The following is a 24,084-nucleotide window of genomic DNA, read 5'->3' as shown; positions in this document are numbered from 1 at the left end:
CGATCTAGTGTTTGTGTCATAGCTCATATGGTATAACAATTGTATTTCGATCACACCTGCTGATACAACCTTTTATATAGTATATTTTTATATACTATGCGTTATGCATTTGTTTAAAGTTATTGAATAATATTGTACATTTATTATACATCCAAGACAAAACTAAACATAAATTATAATATTGCTAATATTTTTTAGATATTTACACAGAGACATTCTAATAACTATTTACTCAAGTTTATTATCCATCATTGTTACTATAACCATAGTAACACTTTATAAGTTTTACCAAGACAGGACGTGCTTCGTAACTACCACTTTTCTCTTATTCAGTGCATTCTGACGGTGTCATCATATTATATTCTCCGCCTAATTCCAGTGGGATTTATATTTTAATTACTAATGAAAAATAACTAGCAGGGATTGTAGGAGAGAATATTTTCTTTGTGTTTTTCTGTCATTATAACGAAACAGAGAATACATTTGGCTGGAAGCAACAGAACAATTCATAATGTAAAATTCCTGCCATAGGAGGTTGTTAAGAGCTGCTGAGAAGTAATTGTTGTGTGGAGGTAGACCCTGTATACACAATAATGTCCTACTGATGTGCACTTCTTCTTGATTTGCTTTGGCATGTTATTTCATCTGATGTTAGAAATAAATATATCTCTCTTACAGAGCAGTAAGGGTGCTGAACCTGCTGTACATGTTTTTTTTCCTCAATCATAGGGCTCTGGTGACAATCTATATGCCAAAAAGCTTTTGATTCTGTTAGATGAATGGTATTATTTTACATTATGGATGGAATTACCCTAGCCTATCCTATCCTATGCTATACTGTACTATATTGAAAACAATAAAATACATACAATAAAAATGAATATATACCCAAGACTATTCAATTGATGTCATTTCAAAAACAGAAGAAGATATTTGGAATTGAGGTAAAGAAAAAAAAAAACCAAGTATGAGATGTTAACAGACAAGCAAAAGTTTACTTTTTGAACCTGATTATAGGTCAGACTAAATGTGCAGTCCTTAATGTTCAAAACCATTTAGTAAGTAGACATATTTCTGATAACAAAAATGTTTGAATAAGTAACTCCCTTGAAAAAGTTAAATGTAAAAAAACTACATAAAGTAGAAATACATTTCAGTCACAACTGAGATAGAAATTCATGATAATTTTAAAGAGCTCTTTAAAAACTGAAAAGCAAAGCATGAAAATTAAAGTAAGATAGGAAGCCAAAGGTCCTTTCATAATAACACAAGAGAAATGAGATACAGTGGTTAACAGCATGCTTACTCTCGAGGAGAATCTTTAGCTGGAAATTAGTCATTTGTTTATTATCATAATATTTATCTAATTTCTCTACCAAGGCTGACTGTTGGAGGTCCTGCATCAAATTACCTCAACATCCATGACAAATTTATTTAGAGCTTGGACTCCAAACTCTAAGCTACTCCCTGATTATTGGGCAATAATCAGGGAGTAGCTTAAGAAAGGGATATGAAATAACTAGATTGACCGGATTTACTAAATATATATTACTGAGATGACTCCATTGGTCTCAATGTTCTGTTTATTTAAAAACACAAAGAGGATTTAACAAAAAGAAATAAAGCTTTGTTGGAGCATAAAAAGAGGACAGTTCTTCTTCTTCTTCTTCTTCTTATTATTATTATTATTATTATTATTATCATTATTATCATTATCATTATTATTATTATTATTTATGTTTTCACTTTTAGGGCCTAATAAATCGCTTTGGTGGCCTCAGAATCTCATCTCTGATTTTTGCGGATGATGTGGTTCTGTTGGCTTCATCGGGTGAGGGCCTCCAGCTCGCACTGGAGCGGTTCGCAGCCGAGTGTGACGCAGCGGGAATGAGGATCAGCACCTCCAAATCTGAGGCCATGGTTCTCAGCCGGAAAAGGGTGGAGTGCCCACTCCGGGTCGGGGATGAGTTCCTGCCCCAAGTGGAGGAGTTCAAGTATCTCGGGGTCTTGTTCGCGAGTGATGGGAGAAGGGAGCCGGAGATCGACAGACGGATTGGGGCTGCGGCTGCAGTAATGCGGACGCTGCACCGGTCAGTCGTGGTGAAGAGGGAGCTGAGTGTAAAAGCGAAGCTCTCAATTTACCGGTCGATCTACGTCCCTACCCTCACCTATGGCCACGAGCTGTGGGTAGTGACCGAAAGAACGAGATCGCGGATACAAGCGGCGGAAATGAGCTTCCTCCGAAGGGTGGCTGGCCTCTCCCTTAGAGATAGGGTGAGAAGTTCGGCCATCCGGGAGGGGCTCAGAGTAGAGCAGCTGCTGCTCCACATCGAAAGGAGCCAGCTGAGGTGGTTCGGGCATCTGGCAAGGATGCCCCCTGGGCGCCTCCTGGGCGAGGTGTTCCAGGCATGTCCCACCGGGAGGAGGCCCCGGGGCAGACCCAGGACACGCTGGAGAGATTATATCTCTCGGCTGGCCTGGGAACGCCTTGGTATTCCCCCGGACAAGCTGGAGGAGGTGGCTGGGGAGAGGGAGGTCTGGACCTCTTTGCTTAGGCTGCTACCCCCGCGACCCGACCTCGGATAAGCGGATGAAGATGGATGGATGGATGGATGGCCTAATAAATGTAAATGCTGACCCATCAGAACTTTGCCTTTCCTAAAATTATCGATTATGCACTTAATACATGCCAAGATGCATCCCAGTATGGTAGATGTTGATGTGAGCCAGTCTTTTTACGTATTTTCTTCTGTAAATAAATCTTAAATCTAAAAGCGTTCTCTCTTTGCACACTAAGAAATGCGTGCCTTCTGTTGCACTGTCAAAAGCAATCACAAAATAAAAATGGATCATTTTGTGCCTCAATGAAAAAAAGAAAAATTGCATCTGAAACAATGACAAATATCACTTTAGCAAAATCACAAAATATTTTTTTCTCAACAAAACAAGTCTCTGGTGTAATACAAGAGACATACACACATACAAGAGACACGGCAGCCGCTTTTGCAGTCATCTTTGTCTGTTTGCTTAATTTATTAATAATCCCAGAGCAAATACTGCATAAGCTACAGCTTCACTTCAATCTAATTTCCTGAAAATTGCTCATGTAAACTATAATGAACCAATCTGAGGGGGAAGTCTGTACAACAACAAGTAATTTCATTAAAATTAGCTGAATGCATTAAACATCACACACCAATAATATTGATGCATTAATGCTGGAGTCTCCCGGGGCTACTGGCACAAATAACAACTACAGTAAGCGCTTGCAATGCTTATATCTTCTCACTGCCAAATTTTACAAACCCAAGGTGCCCTTAAGAGCCCTATACAGTGTGACGTAGGAGGCATCTACAGGTGCATTCACTGTGCATTCAGACCAAACTGATCCGGCTAACCGACAGTGAGTATGGAGCTACAGTATCATTGTGAAGTAGCACAGTTCTTGGTAGAATGTGCCATTACCATGAGGTAAAATGAGTAAAACAAACAACGGATTATGACACAGACATAGGTAGCATGTATGTGTACAGATGTCCAACTCTTGAAATACGAAGTCTATCCTGTACGCATTTGGCAATAAATTTGTTGCTAGAAAAAATATCTTGGCTGCGGCTGTGTTAACATGACTCATAATGATTTGTAAACAGCACCCGCAGCACCCAAACAATGCAGTTTGACAGGAAGAAGCTTTATTTTGTGTGGCATGTTCTTCCAAGTTTGGGCTACAATCCAGAATCTCAGAATAATTTTAATTGGGTGGAAAAACTTATTCAAGCATGCAGAGGAAAGAAGATTCACTTGAAGAGTCATTCATGCAAATTACCCCCCCCCCCCCCCCCCTTTTTTTTTCTCCATCCAGATTGTTTGGGGCATAATAACAAGTGGAAAGATGTGGAGAAATAACAAGCATGCATTGTGACAAATTATTCATCACCAAGCATATTATGTACTGTTTACTCACCGTTTTTGTCTGCTCTGCGGAAAATCTGGAAAACAAAAAGAGGGGGGAGAGGATGGTTTTTATTTCTAGCATAGGATCACTGAAGGGATTCTTGCAATAAGCAGGTGTAGATTATTAAGAATCATGGCAGTTTGTCAAAAACACAATAGGATGTTTAACGCCTGCGGTTCGTTTATCCTGGTGCACAGACTAGAAAGATGACAAGAAGAAGGACATTTACAAAGGCTGTTATACTCTGCATGAGTGAGTCATGTTAGGTTGAAAGCAAATTGATAGTGTCAGTTCTAAAATAGGTTGAACAATTATCATTCTAAAGTAAACAGTCATTTACTTCAGAAGTGATAATTGTACGGTAACGCCACACTATGTTTATCTTCTATTTGTTTGACTCACTGATGCTTTTTCATTAATTTCTTAGGAGGGCCAATATGGTAGGTAGTAAGAAGGATAATCATTTGCTATATGTATTATACACAATTTTGTTAAATATACAGTATGCAATAATATGCAAGAGTAACAGTAAGTCACAAATAATAGGGGACTCCAAACACAAGATACTATCTGATCCAGTTGCAGCTTATTTTCTCTGGCATGCAGCTTTGTCTGCAAACAACACAGAAGTCCACCTTTGACTAAATCATTTTTCACTATGAGCATCTGAACATTTGACAGCAGGAAAAGCAGAAACAAAGCCCTGCTCCTGCATTAGTTTACTGTTTTGCTTACTTCAACATAGCCATCGTATCAGTTTTATAACGCGGTAACAATGTTCGTTTGAAGCCATTTCATGGATTATCAGTCTAATCACAACGATGCTGCGCTGTATATAAACAATGCTGTGTAATCTTAATAGATTTGGCTTCCTCCATTCTGTTCCCCGTGGGGGACTCTCAAGTACAAAACTGGCTTGAATTAACAGTAGCGGATGGAGCACTTACGTCAGTTGTATTATTTAATACACCAAGGATGACTATACGAAGACAAAACTATGACTGCACACACCACATCACTCAGCTGCAGCAAAAAAAACACCAAAACAAATACAGATTTTGTTTTATATATATATATATATATATATATAACTGGTCTGTGTTTGATAGTAGTTACTGTTGTAATTGTTATGGAGTTTTAAAAAAGATAGAATCTTCTTGTTTTTAGCTGAGTTTTGAACCACCAGTAATGGCAACTTATAAAAAGCCCACTTCTCAAGCTGAAAAAAAACACCCATCAGATAAAATCAACAGTATAGATTATTCACTAAAAGTAGAAAAATCACTAAAACTGAGGAAAGCCATTTGTTTTCTGACACGCAAAAGACAAATGTCCACACAACAGGATAAAGCTCAGGGTTGATCCTGTAAAGCCTGTGCGACTGCTTTGAGAAAAAGAGTTGCTTTTTGGTCAACATGTAAAAATCTACTTGTTTCATTTTTTTTTTCCTTTAGCTCAGTGAAAACATTATTGTCCAGAAAATAGAAAGTGGACTGTTTGGCTTCACCAAACAACATAAAATAGAAGCAAAACAGAAAGCTATACCAACACACCATCAATAAATAACAGCGGTAAAACAGGGCTTTAGATCTAGATTTAAAGATCACAGCCACAACACAGCGACTAAAGTAACTATTGTGAAGGCTAAATATATTTTTCAAAGCGTTTGAATACACAATCAAATAAAACTCAAGTCTACTGTGCACTGAGATGTGTGTCTTGAAAATATGAACATGAAACTTAGATTTTTAAACCAATTTTAGTTTAATCTGTGCACTATAATAAGAATTTCACAAATATTAATGCAGCCACACAAACAAACATATATGTGCATTTGTAGCTGTATGCAGCTTGGTTGTCATTCAGGTGAGCAGAAAACAATAGCTTCATTAAGCGAGTTTGAATGCAAGATCTGCGATGAAAACAACAGATTCGTAATTTGTTCTCTTTTATTGATTCTCTTTCACTCCCTGAGACATTTATGTCCAGTGTTAAGCAGCACAACTGCCGTGCTCATTGGTTTTGACCTACAGTTTATTAATCCTGCAGAATCTGGTCCTCGTTTTAATTTGCTATAGGTCAACAAGCTCAAGGTTTGCATTTGTGCCCTCGGTGTGTCTGTCTGTCTCTCCACTGCTTCAATCCTGACTTATAACAAGAGCCGGGTCATAACGGCTCACTTCACGAAACACTGGCTGCTCTATTTTTGATTCCTCATCCTATTAAAAGCAACATTGCACTTGGATTGCACATAGAAAGGACAACCAGAACACTCTACTTATCTTACATGAATACAAATTTGATGTTGTACCGGCTTTAGGGTTCTGTCACTGCACAATCTCAGCCAGCAGCTTGTTCTTTTTCACTTTGGCACTGTGACCCATCTAGCCAACATTTTCCACTCCTCCTCTATTCCAGGAAGATCAGGTATAGCGTTAAATGTGTTTGTTGTTTGGCTGTGGCTTTTGACTCTCCGGTGTCAGGAGACGATAATGCATCATTTACAGCAAGCCCAGGAAAGGTCAGACCTGCTTCCCATTGTGTTGCTGTTCTGATGTCATGGTGGAGGGTATTAAGACGGTGGGTTATCTCAGGCTCTGCTTTCACACCACTTGGTGCAATGCTTAATAAAAAAGACATAACATCACCAAAACAACCCTAATAAATATGCTTTGTTGTTAGTAAATGCCAGATGATTTACTTTCTGTGACAATCCAAAATATTATATTTTTCTTTCTCAGTAGCAGCAAAAGAAGAGAAGAAGCAGAAATAAGTGCCAGGAATCAAGAAAGCCTAAGAAAAGCAGGCCTGCTGCATTCACAAAACAAAGACTCTAAGAAGAGTAGCCAACAATGTAAATGATGAAACAGCCTCATACAACCCTAGCACAATCAGTCACTTTTAAAGGTTTGCTTTTTCTTTGATTTGTTGCAATCTTTGCATCTCTAATGTTAGTGACTGGCTCAGTATCCTGCCATTGATGCACTGATGTGCAGATCTGTCTGCAAATTAAAGCTTATATGTTGCATGCAAAACCGAGCAACGTGCTTTTATAATAAATCAGTTTAATTGTTACAAACAATTACAAAATGTTCTGAATCAATTAGCATTTAGTCATTAATCCCCTGTCATTCTGTTGTGTATGTCTCGTAACCACTTGAAAATCAGTAGGTAGCACTGCAATAACAAAGGATTCACATTACTCGCTTTTACTTGAGGAACACAAAATCTTTATGCAGACTTAAACCTGTACTAATGGAAATGTCAAACCAACACAAAAGATAAAAATTCTTAAAATCTCTCAGCTGTCCCAGGGGAATATTTGAATATTTGGTCAATCTACAGCTAGGAATGTTTCCAGTCTTGGAACATGGTGCTTCTGCACCAAATAAAGGTGGAAAGCAATAAAAAGAAAGAATGAGGAGAAAAATGCAATGCACAGAGCAACATGGCACTTAAATTCAAGACAGCATGTCCGTTTCTGACCGAGACTGATTATTATTGTATTCAGTACTGTCTCCTACACACAGTGTTTTAAACAATTTAAGCATAATTATATTTTGAGCATAGAACCGTCAAGCTGAATGGTCTTTTTTGTGTGTTAGTGCTCAGTCAACAGAAAAGCTCAAGGCCGAAGACTGAATATGAGAAGCACTTCAATCACATACCCCATTCAGGGACAGTGCACACTTTTAAATAGACATTTCTGCAAAAGTAATGTCCTTGTCTACACAAGGTTGTAGTCAAAGGGAAATGGAAAGCTTCAAGCTAGTGAGAGCTCAGATTTGGAAACATCACTGGTCTGCTAACCTCTAACAAGATGACAAGCTGGATGGTGGTTTCTATGGCAGCATTGCAGGTTAATAAGGCTGTTACTGTTTTGAGCACAACTTAGGGTAAGCTGGGTAAGGGTAAGCTATAAATCATAGCACCATCTTTGAGTTAAGTTTTATCTGATCACTTAGTTTGTTTGTTTGTTTAATACATATATATTGAATAGGTTCACTGTTATGCACGTATTGCCTCTGAAAGCCCAGAAGTATTTGCATCTGTGCGTAACAAAAAGAGGAGAACCCCCAGCAGTCCCTAAACCTGTCAGACTGGGGGCTTAATTTATCATGCAGAGACAGCAGCTGCAGCTGCAGCTTTTCCTACTTTCCTACGCACACGCGCGTACATGGCGAGGCGCACACAACACAACATCTGATAAACAATACTGTAACGATGCAGTTTTCATTTCCACTAAATTCTCTAGAAAGTAATAAGTAAATAAGAGGGAGAGAGAAAAAACATTTAAATTTGCAGCACTATATCAACTCAGACCAGATCTTTTCTTTTTTCTTTTTTTTTTCATTCAATCTAATATTATTTGAACAATGAATATATTTAGATTTACAGTTAATATAGAAATACAAGAAAAATGAAGGAAAAGCAAAAGCGTCAACAATGTGTTGCATCAGTAACACTAATACATGAGTAAGAGAGCGGATCCACTCACATCATGAAAAATAGTAAGCCCCTGTCCGGCATTGTGCGGCGGCTGCTGTTGCTGCTGAGCCCGAAGATGCTTCTGTTTGGCCGACTGCAGGCACATAGTGATCATCTCCGTACAAGCCAGCATCTTCGACCGCAACGAAACACGTCTAAATCAAACTGTTGAAGTCTAGAAGGCTAAAGTAAAATGAAGATGTTGCTATGGACGAGATTAGGGCTCCAGGTGCGAGAGATGACAAGTGCAAGCAGGCAGGCGGGGACTCGGGGACGCTCTGCAACTTTGTGGTGCGCAGCTGAACAGACCCGCCAGCCCCTCCTGCTGGAGCCGCTGTGATTGGCTCGTTTATCAGAATCTGGATTAAACTGATCATCACTAAAGCTTCTTATCTTCCCATAACCCTTTGTATATCTTTTTATTTTTTCGGTTTGAACGCAAAGACACAGTATTAAAACTAGAGCTGCAATATACGACCAACTTGCCCTCGGAGTGCTCATTCATCGCCAGAGATGTTAATACTGATAAAAAGGGCTTATTTCAAAGGGCTTCCGTTGTTCTTAAGTTAAATATACAGCGAATGTAATTAATCTGAATTAAATATTAGGTCCAAAGTTGTAAAACCTGAATGTTAAAATGAGTTCAGCCTTTGACATACACTGCCATCTGCTGGATGCGAGAAGTCACTATTTCAGATGGGGTTTTTTTTGTTGTTTTTTTTAAAGGGGGTGAATTTATAATTAGATTTCATGCATCGGCTGTTATTTATTTTTGGACTTATTCGTGTGGTTTTTAGTTAATAATGCATTTAACTGATTTAGAGAGGAACAAAAAAGTGTCAACGAGGGGTGGAGCGAAATAAATTCCAAAGCGATCCTTTAAAATTATCTCTTCCTGAGCGTGAGTCAGTTTCACTTTCCGTTCTACCTGACAGGGACTGAGAAGTGAGAAAGCGACGCTAGAGTGGTACTTCTGACTTTTACTTGGCTCTCTTTGGCCCTATAGCTGCCTTTCTTAACCTCAAGACGAACTTGGAAAGGCTCTGTCGGATGAGGACTGAGGAAGTAGTGCCTGAAATAGTTTTAAAGGCAGCTCTGTTTTGTTACAGCTGCCAAGCAGCTTAATAATTTTATTACCTCCCGTGTAGTAATGGCTTCAGAGGTGGCACCGAGGGTCGATCTGACTGAGGGTAAGCAGCTCAATTAACTTTCGATTTTGTTATGAAGACTCCAAATACTTCTTGACAACTACGTTTTATAAGATCTCAGAGCTGTCCTAGTAAAACAGAAAGCGTTTTGTGTGTGTCACTGCTTGCTATCGATTTCTTAGTGTAGAGATTGTGAAAGTGTCACTGTTGTTTTGGTAAGACTCAACGCTTTATATTGTCAAATCAACAGACAAGCCACTATCAATTTCGTAATGTTCATTTACCATTGTTACGTACGTGTATGTTGGCATAGAGGATAGAAAGAAATCAATTGATAATACGAAGAATTAAAGAAAAACGAGTTATGCTGACAATAAGTCACGTGACGCCCCTCTTCCTTTGCTCGCGATGAAGCGGAGGAGCTTGCCCGGTCTCTGACTGAAGCCCTCAGCAGCGGGGACTCTGAAGAAGCGGCTAAACTGTGCCAGAGGCTGACTCAGCTCTCCGTCCGGGTGTCAGTCAACATCAACAGTCAGATCTACCCCCAGGAATCCATAAGGTGGGACACAGCAGTGTGTGGGGATATGCCTGTGTGTACTTCCCTGTTTCTTAAAATGCCTCCATGACAGTAATACCACAGACGTTGCTGTTTATGGGGGAAGAGTTCCCCTTTTTATTTTTAGATGGGCTCTGTTTTAATTTGGAAGCATGCAATGTAAACAAGAATTAAGGCCAAGTGCCAAAAAAACAAAACATATGCATATATGACTGTTTGTCTGTGGTTACATGCTGGAAATACCAAAATAAGAACACGAATGAATGGACATGAATGTTCAAGTGAAAATAGTAGAGGGCTGACATGTTCTGTTGTTCCTGTTCTACAGGTTGAAGGTTGGAGTGGAGGATGGACAGTCAGAAGACAATATCCCTGTGATTGTTGAGGTTGCTACTGGCATGACAATCGCACAATTAAAAGACAAGGTACTGATGTGAAAGCACACGCAACACAAGAGGCAATTTTCTTCTGTTCTTTTATTATTATTATTTTTTACTTAAATATTTTCTTACCAACCCATGATACATTATACATATAAAACCTAAAATGGAGCTGAGCTATGATCTATTAAAGGCTACTTGTGAAGTTTTCTTGTAACCAAAAATGTTTATACACCACTCACAATAATGCAGTGAGTGTATCATGGAGTGTATCATTTGTCAGTAAAGCCTTGCCCCTAAATGCAATTCAGTATTGTTTATATCAGTGTTTATCAGCGAGCAGTCTTTTCTATTTTTATTTTAAATTCAGATTTGTTTCAGACTTAGTGTCCAAAGTGGGTTTGCCCGTTTCAGTTTTAGTCATGTTTTTAGAAGTTTCACTGTTAGTTTTACTGTTTTATTGTCTAGCACGTATATAAATGGTAAATGGTAAATGGCCTGCATTTGTATAGCGCTTTTCTAGTCCCTAAGGACCCCAAAGCGCTTCACACTACATTCAGTCATTCACCCATTCACACACACATTCACACACTGGCGATGGCAGCTACATTGTAGCCACAGCTGCCCTGGGGCGCGCTGACAGAGGCGAGGCTGCCGGACACTGACGCTAAAGGTAAAAGTTAGGAAAGTCATTAAAAGTATTATAAAGATTGTAAGTATCCTATTACCTTAAAAACACAAAACGTTTTTCAAACAGTTGACTCATTCTTGTAGATATCCAAAGTCTTAATAAACATCTTCATCAAAGTCTCCTCAGCCAAGCTGTGATAACAAATTTTTTGTTACGGTTTGGAGGACTCAAGTGCAGGACTCCGGTTCTGATGCTCACAAGAAGGATTTATTTACAATTCACCTGGTGTATATACAAGAAGGTGCGGGGGGTGCTATATACAGCTGAGTGAGGGAACAAGGGGTCTCCAGGGAAGTCCAGGGGGGAAGCACGCGTTCTTCAGATCATCCACACACACGATCACAGGCTCACACTCCAACACTGCCACACGGGAATCACACGGGAATCACACGGGGGAAAATCCAGGAAGCTCTGTAGGCAGGGAGACAGGGTTAAGTACGACGCACAAAGGAAAATACTCTTAACTAGACTTGCTGTAGCTTGGCTTCACTAACGCGTGGTAGACAACAATCCAGCGATGAACAGCAGTCGCCTCCTGGTTTAAATGCTGATCGTCTTAATGAGACCCAGGTGTCTTATCTGTCGAGGGCCTGGGCCAAGGGCGTGAACCCACAGTGAGTTTCGCGCCGGCGAGAGAGAGAGAGAGAGAGAGAGAGAGAGCTGATCAGCGTGCAGCTGATCCGCCTGGCCGTGACATTTTTACCAAACGAATAAATACTAAAACTAAGGATGTTTCCTCTTTTCTATTTTTTATTTCATTTGAGTTCATGTTCCAAGTTCACAAAATCATTTCAGTTGGTTTTATTTTTCCAAAGTCTAGTATGTATTATTTTTTTTAAATGTTAGTTAAGTAAAAGTTTTTTCACATCTAGTTTTAGTTTTCAGTTTGGTGTTAGTTAACTATAGTAACCTTACCACATACACACAGTAGCAAAGTTGTGCACCGATTCATATAAAAACAGCCCCACAGTGCTACAAGAGATCAAAACCCTCCTGACCATTCTTGATGTCTTCTATGCATTAAAGTGTTTATTACCCTTTAGGAAGTGGTAGTACACCAGCTGGCCTATGTTATTGTCTTTAAAGTTTCACTGCATTTTGTTAAGCCACATTGAAATTCCAGTGGACGAGTTACTTTTTCTTTTCTTTTATATTCAAAGATCAGCCAAGATTTTGGGTTCCACCCACTGCTGCAGCGCTGGGTGATTGGGAAGCGGCTAGCTCAGGACCAGGAAACATTATATAGCCATGGGATTCGAAATAGTGGAGACCAGGCTTTCCTGTTTATCAGGTCTGCCCATGCTGCTCATCTCACACGGCATCAGCACAACCTGGACCAGGAGCAACAACGTATAGATGGTAAGTAGTAAACAGTTGTCTTACCTTTTGAACGATAAGAAGAAGAAGTGCTTTGGCTATGATAAATACAGACAGCAAAGTATGCCGTATTGATGTTTAATAACACTGAAGTTTTATACAATTAAAATATATTATTAGGTATCATGGAGTCGATGCAATCACTCCAGCTGTTTCCCAGAGGTCTGGATGGAGGTGGTGGTGAGAAGATAGTTCCTCCTCCTCTTCCTCCTAGAGGCCAAACTGCTACTGTACCCAAGCCTCCTGTGGCTCCTAAACCTCAGGTCAGAACACAACTAGACCCTGCTTTAGCAATGGACCTGCACATATAATTGTTTAAATACAGTAGTGCATGTTTTAGAGATGTGTAAACATATTGTATGTCTTTGTGCATGCAGTTGGGATGGGCCTGTTCAGTGTGTACATATCTGAACAAGCCAACACGTCCTGGCTGTGAGATGTGCGGAGGGGAACGGCCAGCAGAATACACTGTGCCTGACATCTACCAGCCAGATGAGGAGGAGATTAAGAGGATCCAGCAGGAAACACTTGCCACGATGCAGTACGAACAGGTAAAAGTGCTGCTTGTTAAAAAACAGCTAAAATTAAATCCTTTTAACACGGTCTCACATTTATGTGTGAAATAACCCTAATCAACTGGGGTCATGGGAAAACCTGAAATATTATAGGAAATAAGATTTGTGCTTGACAGGTTTTAAGGAAAAATTGAATGTTTATATTAAAACATCGGTATATTTGTTATAAAAGAAACAGACAGAAAGAAAGAGAAAAACCATCAGTTTAATTAACTCATTAAATCTTGTTTTTGTGTCACTTTTTTGTTTAAATTCCACATTTTAAACTACGCATTGTTCCTAGATGATTTGCCACACATTACCATTAAAGAATAATGAGAGCTGACTTTGGGGCCACAATAAAACTTCTCAGCTTTCACTTTCTATCTTGGGGAAAAGCTAAATTACTATGTTTGTAATGAGTCATGCAGTTTATCTGAACCTCTGCTGCGCATGCTACTCTGTGATAAAGGCTCAGCGGATGCAACGAGAAGAGAACTATTTGCACTTGTTGGCAACAGAAGAACAGAACCTTATCCCAAATGCCAACGAGGCAGATTGTCCAATTTGCTTCAGCAATCTGCAGCCAGGAGAGGGCATCGTGCTCAGAGAATGTCTCCATACCTTCTGCAGGTATGACAGAAAATAGCTTTGTAACATGACAGAAAAATGATCAAACTCTGTCTGCTTTCTTGGTCACTTTCTGATTAGCTAACATTGACCTTTACACCACCCATACCATATCCCAACTTCCCTGCTGCTAGACCTTCGCAATAACGTCCTTTACCAAAGTGCATCTAATGTCATCATCAATTTGATGCCTGTATTCACAGTACAAATCTAGCCATTGCATTTACTACTGTTACTACTAACTGTACAGGAGTTACATGACACACTTGACTTACAACTGACTTTTGAAAAAGAGCCTTTATTTAAAAACAAAACAAAACAGAAAAGATTTGGCATTTTAGTAGTATGAGTCAGAGGGGAAATATGCAGGAAATGGTCTGGGGGGGAACTAGGCCCCTGCAATAGTCTTTCTCATATGGGCTGCCAGCTCGGCAAGATGGGCTACAGTGGTGAGTTTTCTTGCATGTACTGCCTGGTTCACCCACAACATTTCAGTGGGATTTAAATCTTTAGCTAATTTATTCTGTACCCCTCAAGCATCTTTTTGAACCATGTCTTGGTGCAAGTCTTGTTTTAGACCCGAAACACCTTCTTCTCCTATAATTTTAACTACATGTGTCATTTCTTTTGTGTATATCAACTTTATGCATATGCAGTGTTTCATATGTATGCTCGTTTTGAATAATAAGAGTCAGTGTATGCAAAATGTGCATTGTGCTTAATATTTTATGTATATAATGAAGTGTATGTGATTACTCAGGGAGTGTCTAAAAGGGACAATAGTAAACAGTCAAGATGCTGAGGTGTCCTGTCCTGACAACTGTGACAGCAAATTACTGGACCGAGAGATCAAAGAGGTGAGTGTAAGCCACGGGGACACAACCTTAACCTTCACATGGTCTATGTTTGACAGTCATACATCACCTTTCCCAAAAAATAACACAGACAATAACTTTAAGAGAAGCAAATATGTTGACAGCCACACAGTATGTAATCTCTTACTCTTCATACGTCTCTGTTATTGTTTATGGTATAATCCTGGGTCCAGCTGCTCACGGAAGAGGAACACCAGCGGTTTCTGGAGTTGCGTCTGAGCATTGCAGAGAGCCGCTCAGAGCACAGCTTCCACTGTCAGACTCCCAACTGTCGTGGGTGGTGCATCTATGAGGATGAAGTCAATGAATTTCACTGTGAACTCTGCGACGAAACCAACTGCATTCTCTGCAGGGTACCTTTGTTACGTTAATACCTTAACTGAACAAAGTTTCATTTCGTGTAATAGAGAGGGCACCAGATGTAAAGGACGTATATTTTTTCAGGCCATCCACGAAGACATGAATTGCAAGGACTACCAGGATGACCTGCGTGTAAGAGCAGAGAATGATGAAGCAGCTCAGAAAACTAAACAGATGCTGGAGGTAAGTCAACTTTAAAGTGCTTTGTTAATTACCCTGAACAGTGAAAATCTATGAATGCTGGCAAAGCAAAGCAATGTGGATCAAGAAGCAGAACACAAATGACATTACAAACAAAATAATACATTGTCTCTTATCAAGGACTATAATTTTTCTCTTATCCAGAGTGAAATAAACCAAATAGGCAATTTTGTAGAATCTTAACCCTGTAAAATAAATCATAGAACAATCAGTCATTTTTTTTTTACAATTAAATGTTCTTTCATTAATGGCTGCTTAAGGAGGCAGTTTCCAAATCCTCAGGTGTATCTTAGACTAGTGTCGTTATTAAGGGTGAAGCAAGCTTTGGGAAGCCTTTGTTTCTCTGTGGCGGAAACAAGGGCTGTGGTGATCTGTTGCGCTCTTAACACCTTCTGTCTAATAACCTTGTGGTATTCAACACATGCTGTAAATGTATCTGTTCCGTTTAGTTGCATGCAGTGGCTAGGTCCATCTTTTATATGCAGGCTATGGCAAGGATTTAGGCATTGGATTGATACGGGGCTTTACTTTATGGAATACAGCAAAGTTAGATCATATTATATTCAGATTTTGAGTCAAGTGGATAAATTGTATTATGTTGATGTTTTTCTGTACTTTTTAAAATCACCCTCTCAGGCATTTTCCTCTATGGCTACTTCACGCTGTTTCACTGTATTCAACTACAGAGCCTGCTGCAGAATGGGGAAGCCATGAAATGCCCACGGTGTGACATCATTGTCCAGAAAAAAGATGGATGTGACTGGATCTGCTGCTTGATGTGCAAAACAGAAATCTGTTGGGTCACTAAACAAGCTCGATGGGGCCCAAATGTAAATATATATGCATTAAGATAGATAAACATATTCAGAAAGGTTTCTCTATTGTGTGTCTGAGACATGGTTCTCATTTCTTTCTTTTCTTTTTTACAGGGCAGCGGTGACATAACTGGTGGATGTAGATGTCGAGTCAATAATCAGCCCTGTCATCCTAACTGCCAAAACTGTCACTGAGGGAAGAACACTAATGAACTCATATTAGAACCTCCAGTGAAAGCGATTACACTGTCTGGATAAATTCAAACCACATCTCGTGCTCAGATCTCCAATTTAATGGTAGTTTGATTTATTTCACCCTCTCTTTCACTGGTATATGGACAAAACTCATCATCTATCTTGCTTGCAATGCATCCAGGTGTATTAAAAACTGTTGTTAGTACAGTGTGAGGGGGAAAACAGTTATACTTGGAGTTTTTTTTGCCACAATACCTTCTTATCTCTAGCTATTGCTTTCTTCTAGTTCAATGAGCCAATTGTGATACTATTTACTTGAGTTTGGATTCGACTCAGAATTTATCAGAAAACGCATACTGAGGTAACATTTTACTTTTCTGAACAAAGATGCAAAAGGTCTTGTGCTTATACAGTATATAATATTAGCACTCCAAAGATGACGGTGCATGATAAGGGCTTTCTTGTTTATTTTGTCTATAAAGTCTGATGATAAATAGCAATATTTTTCATTAATTTATTTTACAACTAAGAATTTTATCTATCAAACACCAGGGGAGTTGTGGTTATAAGTACTATTAAGGTCTTCCCAATATAAATGGTCAGCACTTTCTGTTTAAAGTTACTGTTTTTGTTTGATATGTTATTAAAATAAATGGCTGGTTATGGGATTGTTCAGTCGACAAATCAGACTTTTTTTTTTGTTTACATTGAATGAATGTACTCATAATGAAAAACAGATTGCTCTAATGCACTTAATGGCTATAAAGTATCATGTGTATGATGTCTTTCTCTGCAATTAATTCCTGTATTAATTCCTAAAGAATTACAGGAACTAAATTACTACAAATAAATTATATTTGATGTTGCATTAAAGCTTGTTGTTAGGCTTTACATTCTATGTCTTGAGTCATGAAGCACCATGTATTTTAAATATGGACATTATGATGTAACTGTATATCTAAACAGATTAAAAAAATGAACTTAAGATCAGCTCAAGCATCTGACGATGTTCAACTTTGTCATCTTCTGTATCCTTAATTATTATTTCTTATTAGAACCATAGCACTAATCTAAATATGTTAAGAAGCCTAAGGAACTGAAGTCACAAAGGACAATTGAGGCTAATGTGGTCTAGCAGAAGCTTTCAGAGGGCAGCTAAAACCTGAATTTGAGAAATCCTGAAAAACACACTATATAGTCATAGAAAATATTCTGAATAAAAACGTAAGCCTGAATCCAAATGCATAAAACCTTATCATTCTAGTTTATTAGCATTCTCTTGTACAACTTTACATTAGTAGACAGTCGAATAGTAACAAAAATAAACATAAAAGGCAGATAAATCATTTAGTGCAATGAAAATAAATGAACACCGCTGAGTGCAGATACGTGCTGCATTACAATGCTCAACAACTAAACTCTTAGGAGCATAAGAGCATCCTTGGACATGTGCCAGGTCACCTTCATTTCAGTCAGCTTGCAGATCCCTTACCAGCTGAATGAGAGGCTCAATACAAGGCCAATAAACCAATCAAACACAGCACAGCACTGGAGCATCAAGCCTTCAGCTTCACATAGAAAAAAAAGCATCAAATAAAATCACTTTGATGAGTTTCACCCAATTAAGAAGTTTTTAGAGGACTACCAGTTCTGTGTCCCGGTAGGGGGCAAGAACTCAAGGCTGATATTTGAAACAAGAACTGTGGGTTTTCAAATGACTGACAATAAACGAAACCCTATTAAAATGAAATCTCTTATTTAAGGATGTGATTTTAATGTCAATGACTGGAACAATCTGGTACAGTGGACCAATTCTACACTCAAATCACTTTACAAAGGAGGATCTGCATAAATCAAGCAAAAATCACGTATAAATCTAAAATATTAGACAGAATTAATATGAAGGCCCAGGCACTTCTCTAAAAGAAGCACCCTTCCAAACAAACTGAGTAAAAGCAACTATCAAATCAAAGTGATTTTACAAAACTAATGCAGTCAGTACAAGCCAGGTCTGCTATACTGCTAATAAGAAGACGACTATATCCACTTAATTTTACTTATTCCACCTCTGATATTTACTGTTACTAGGCATTTGGTGAATGACCATATTGTGGGAACTATTAGGATATGACCATCTTCTCTAGAATTTTTTTTTACATAAACTAGTTATTTGGGTACACAAAACACAAACTCATTTTCAGGTGTGTGTGTGTGTGCAAGCATTAAATAACTTAAAAGTTATCACTCAGCTACTCTTATACTATTTTCCTGGGCGATGAAAGCTATATTCTATTGCGAGGGCATATTCTCAAATATATGTTTAGGCAAAGAAAAACTTCAAGTAAGCTACAATGTATTTACTTTTGTAAGACCAGTTTCATTTAACCAAGTCATGGGTAACAGCTGCTGATGTGTTAAAGATACTCCGTCCTTAAGAGAAAATACCTTTATACGCTTACTGAAAGGGTTAAACATAACTAATGAAATACACAAAATGATCTAAAAATAATGAAATGGTGACCCTTAAAGTGCCTGCGTGTCATGTTTCTATACAGTTACTTACCTTAAAATTAACAAACAGTAAATTTTACAAAGCGAGAATTCAGGAATTCCCTATTTGGTCCAGGTATCAAATAGATTACAAATGGTTTGTGACTGCGCACACACTCAACTACACACACAAACACACACATTCACTCAGGCGCTCGTAATTGGCAGCAGTTTCAAATGTAGTGAGTCTGCCAAGTTTTCTGCAAATCCCTGTGAGGATAATGCCTTCAAATGATCTTAATACTAAATATAAATAAGCTTTCGTGATGACCATCAATAATGGTTCTTATACATAGTCTCTTCATTATATTCTTCAATTCAGAACAACAGCAGCATTTACATTGGTGCCTATTCAGGAATTACAAAGCAAAAAGGCCTGACAAACCCTACACAGAGTAGAAAGACATCCTCGACTTTAGAGAGTGCACCCAGACAGTGTTGCCGACTCCGCGGTTTGTGGTTTAAACCATTAAAGGGTTCTTGATAGCAGACCCACCAGCTTGATTTAGTAGAGGACAGAATACATGGAGTGTTGGTGTAAAAGAAAAGCAGTTCAAGGAAATAAGTCTAGCTTGGGGGCCCACTCAAGAGCAGTATTGACCACAGCAAGAGCTGCTGCCCCTAAAGCCACTGTGAGACCCATGACTGCAAGTCGAACAAACCGCCGTGCTGCTGAAGGTTGGGCCACTGCAACTACAGAGCTCACTCCTGAGCTCTCCAGTGCAGCCTGCTTTTGTCTGCGTCTGCGACGGAGAACTGAGTCTGGTCGTTGCTGCGCAGATGCAAGTTCAAAGTCCTTAAAGGTAGAGCTTGCCATGCTTAAAGAGACAGATACATGTAGAGAGACAGAAAAAGGTTTTATTGAAAGTGAGTAACTGCAGTTTTTGAAGTAGAAGAAACTAAAATGTGAGTATTAGTATATAAGAAAAATCAGTGATGACAGTTTCATACCACTAAAATAACTATAAGAACTTACCTTTCATGTGAAGCAGCCTCTCTAGCCAGTTCAGAGGGGGGAAACTGTACAAAGAGGTCTCCTGCTCGGCTGATGAGCGTCTCATAGGGTAGATCCTGGGGAATCTGGGATAGCAGGTGATGAACCATGGCCATATCACATTCACACTCCAATACCTCCTCCTCTCTGTACAGCACGATCTACAACATAAATACAATTTGCATACCAATATAAACATAGAGATGTAAACAGCATATTTGTCAAGGAAAACAATGATACATTCATACAGAAATAAGAAGCCATTCCCATTAGAGATGTAATCATTTAAAATAACACACCCGACTAAGTTAAACTAAATAGGGGCAACTTAAAAAGAAGAACTGATCTGACATCACTGCATTGATCTAATAATAATAATAATACTAATAAAGGGATTGATTGATTAGCCACATATAATGTCAATAAATGCTCAACCATTACCAAATTGGTTTCCACAACCCTCATGAATACAACATTATCCATATCTTCAGCTGTCACAATGGCCTTTGCACAGTGAAAAAATATGAGCTTTACATATGCACAAATGGAGATTATATAAATGGTTTATTCTTACACCGATTTAGAATATGTAATTCATGTAGTGTTAAAGTAACTTGATGTTTGGGGAGTGTCTCTTAGAGACAAACCAGGAAACAGGAAACTCACCACAGCAGCAAAGTAGATGGGCATCAATGGATGGCAGGCCAGGAAGAAGTCATACAACCGGACAACATGGCGGAAGTCTGATAGGACATGGCCAAACCATGTGATGAGCCAACTGAGAGCAAAGACTGTACCCACCTCAGCCCTTAAAATGACAAGTGATGAGATCAGCTTACAATGACAAACAGAACTATTTAGTTTGCCAACTGCTCCACTTAAAGTACTCTATATAGCACCTACAACCAGAAATTTCTACAACTTTATATACTTTATATATTTATGATATAATCAGGAACTGAAAATCAAACATGAAGGCCAGCTGTAATGGTAACCTTTGGTTGCAGCCTTAATGACGTGGATACCTTACAACTGAAACTTGAGCTATCATAATTGGATCGGTGTGGTGTAAGAGCAGTCACCCCTCATTCCTTCACTTAAAACAGCTTTCATTTTATAGTTGTACCTGTTTTAACATTAACCTTAGCTGTTTAAAGGAGACACCGCTGTAGATATGCCAAAGTAGTAAAGGGTCATACTAATGATCATCATTAGTATGATGATGTACTGTCATTACAACAGACGCTAAAAGATTTTCTGTCTAAAGCAAAAAAATTACTATTGCACGCACAATTCTTTACTGTAAATTTAAGAAGCTAATATTAAAAGTTGGGTATGCAATCTCAGGCTTGTCATTTAACACACTAAAAAGTAAAAATGCAAGGTTTAACATCCTCTTGTATCCTAATGCAGAACAAAACCCATTTGGCCTACTTTCACTAGAATAGGAGTGAATCTTACTGTTGCATGAAGTCATGCACCTCAGGGTTGACCCTTTCAATGATGGGCATCAGATAGTTAAGAATGTGTTTTGTGTTGTCCATAGTGGGATCCATGAAGTCCCTGAGAAAGAGAATAAGACAGACAGCATTTTTTTAATACCTCACAGTATGATTTTTTTATTGAAGTACAAAGCAATAAGGACAGACTGTGCATACAAAAAAAAGTGGAAGATTAAGTAGCAGAGAAAATAACCTGCTGTAGATTCATTTGTGTCTGTGATAAGTACCTGAGGTGATGTGTGGAGAGCTTCTCCACTAGAGCAGTTGCAAGACGCTCTCCCACAACTAATAAAAAGGTCACGACAATGTCATGGTATCCTTGGTAGTAGTGCAGCTGGGGATTACGTTGCAGAACTCTGAGGATGATGTCGATTAACTCTTCCTGGAGACCCTCTCTCTGCTCATCTGGCATACCTATGCATGCATAGCCAAAATAGCGCTATATGAATCGAAAGTGCATTGAGTGCTCAAAATTAAACAGACCAGCCCGTTCAGCATTTTTCAAATAAAATACAGCTGTTAGCTTACATTGGCATTCAAAATGTCTCCACAACTAAAAAAATAATAACTATGTAATTCAAATTTGGAGTTAGGCTAACCACCATAGTAGCTCTTTCAACTAAAGTTTATTTAGCTGAAAAAGATGGAAAAGCAATTTCAGTGCATGTCGTTTGAGTATATCCTATGAATTCTCAATTGTCTTGGTTTGAGAATTGGATTTGTAATGGGAAAAATCTAGTTAACCCTCACATTTATTGGGGCGATCGTGGCTCAAGAGTTGGCAGTTCGTCTTGTAATCAGAAGGTTGCCGGTTTGAGCCCCGGCTCGGACAGTCTCGGTCGTTGTGTCCTTGGGCAAGACACTTCACCTACCGCCTACTGGTGATGACCAGAGGGGTGATGGCGCGATATGGCAGCCTCGCTTCTGTCAGTCTGCCCCAGGGCAGCTGTGGCTACAACTGTAGCTTGCCTCCACCAGTGTGTGAATGAGAGTGAATGAATAGTGGAATTGTAAAGCGTTTTGGATGCCCAGAAAAGCGCTATATAAATGCAATCCATTATTATTATTACATTTAGATGTAGGTGGTTAGAATTTCACTGTATGATTTTTGTATAGCCTTTGTAGGCTTAGCCGAAGTATGAATATGTGTCAGGATGTCATGGTGAAAAACTGCTTTGCTTTGCTTTGCTTAACAATGTTTCACTATGTTATCTGCTAACTGTTGGGGTGTAGAAGGACGAAACTCCCTAGCTGACCAGTGCCAGGAGCTTCCTGGGAAAAGATAGTGGGAGTTGCCCTCTCCCCAGTAACATCCCGTGGGACAGAAACCTGCTGTAACTAAAAGATACACAGAGTTGTGTGTGAGGGTATAAAAGAGGAGCTGAGATGTCCCAAGGTCAGAGCTGGAATGACTGAACTGTGATGTGTGTTGGCTCTCCTTCATGCAGTAATAAAATAGCTTGACCACAGCTCTGACCATGTTGCAGACATTCTTTTTTACAGAAAATACCACGACAGATTCCTGCAGTGGAGAGCAATAGATATAGCTGCAACGAAGCCAAGTGGCTACCAGCAAAAGCCACTATATCAGCTAGTAGCAGCAAAGCCATTTTCATATTGCATTGATAATTACAATATTAAATGCAGATTATTTTTCAGGTGGATAACTACCTAATTTAAAAGGTTACAATGGAAGAAACAGTGTTTTGTCAACAATGTATGGGCAAAACATTAAAACATTTCTCAACAAAACTTCTAGCCATTTACACCATAACCCACTACAAGGCCAATAATATATAAAGAATGATGGTGACCCTGTGTCCATGTCAGCAAAGGTTAAAAATATACAAGATTTGCAAGTAGAATTTGCCAACCCAGTTCAGTTTTCCCATAACATCTGGGATATGCTTCAGCCCCCACAATCCATGAATTGGAAAAGCAGTGAAGAAACTGGAGGAATTTATAGTTGTATTAGAAATGATGACACAGTCACTCTATATAATGTCTACAGTGTGTGTATGTAGACACAATTGGCCATGGATTGGTCACTCACCAGGTGGGAACCTCCGTAGTGAACGCTGGACATCCAGCAACACCTGGTTGTAGTCTTTGTTATTTTCTCGGTCTACAGTGTCTGAAAAAAATGAAAATGTTGCCACCAGCAATTACTGTATGATGCATTGACTGCTAGCCTTTGTATTAGGAGGTGAAAAAGAGGCGAGACGCGCAACTGCATATCGTCAACAATTATAATACCTGGCTCTTGATTCAAGACATCGAGGGGGACGTTGAGGAGCTTAGGCCAGACCTGGCACCGTATCTCATCGGTCAGCAGTCCTCCTTCACTGATAGCCATCCTCCTCAGAGCTGCTACGTCCACTGGACTCACACTCAGTGCCTGTGTGATATCCGCTATTTTCCTCTTCCGTCTGGTGTCCCAGTCTGGAACAGACAACATCGTTTCACTGTTAGAAGCTATGCTCCCACATTTGTTTATTTATTTGTTAGCAAAGCGCCCCGAAGTGTACTCAAACAGTTGACATGACACAGTTAGCGACCGTTACCTTGCTTTCCATTCACTGGCGACGATGCTCCAACATTTCTAGACTTCTTCATTGTGTCTGTACGTCTTGATGCGTCCTCGTTAGATAGCACTACTTTCCATTCTCCCTAGTTTTTGCTAACTCTGATTTAGCCTTTCGTGGCTGTCAATGAAAACTGTTTAATTACCAATGCTAGCCCCATGAAAACACGGCCTGGTAGATAACTAGCTATTCAGTGTTAGCTATTTACTAAGCTCGCGCTACACTGCC

At 39.2% G+C, this 24,084-nt stretch overlaps 2 protein-coding genes across 2 annotated transcripts; one reads left to right on the top strand and one right to left on the bottom strand.

Moving 5' to 3' along the window:
• Window positions 1-9,348: 9,348 nt before the first annotated feature.
• Window positions 9,349-17,229, top strand: rbck1 (RanBP-type and C3HC4-type zinc finger containing 1). Its single transcript, XM_040007672.1, has 12 exons — window positions 9,349-9,633; window positions 10,006-10,150; window positions 10,476-10,572; window positions 12,379-12,577; window positions 12,716-12,858; window positions 12,973-13,146; window positions 13,622-13,782; window positions 14,540-14,636; window positions 14,828-15,007; window positions 15,099-15,197; window positions 15,902-16,045; window positions 16,145-17,229. Exons 1-12 carry the CDS (start codon window positions 9,594-9,596, stop codon window positions 16,223-16,225), a joined length of 1,560 nt encoding a protein of 519 aa, XP_039863606.1. The 5' UTR covers window positions 9,349-9,593; the 3' UTR covers window positions 16,226-17,229.
• Window positions 17,230-17,466: 237 nt separating this feature from the next.
• tbc1d20 (TBC1 domain family, member 20) lies at window positions 17,467-23,953 on the bottom strand. The gene is made up of 8 exons (XM_040007684.1): window positions 23,836-23,953; window positions 23,528-23,713; window positions 23,325-23,405; window positions 21,499-21,685; window positions 21,231-21,332; window positions 20,436-20,577; window positions 19,752-19,930; window positions 17,467-19,593 (listed from the first exon to the last, which is right to left on the bottom strand). The coding sequence occupies exons 1-8, from the start codon at window positions 23,885-23,887 to the stop codon at window positions 19,329-19,331; spliced, it is 1,194 nt and encodes a 397-aa protein (XP_039863618.1). The 5' UTR covers window positions 23,888-23,953; the 3' UTR covers window positions 17,467-19,328.
• Window positions 23,954-24,084: the final 131 nt, after the last annotated feature.

Source organism: Simochromis diagramma, unplaced genomic scaffold, assembly GCF_900408965.1.
Source record: "Simochromis diagramma unplaced genomic scaffold, fSimDia1.1 OVJJ01000320.1, whole genome shotgun sequence".
Lineage (NCBI taxonomy): Eukaryota > Metazoa > Chordata > Actinopteri > Cichliformes > Cichlidae > Simochromis > Simochromis diagramma.
Note: the sequence above shows the minus strand (reverse complement) of the source record. Positions and strands in the feature narration are given on the sequence as shown.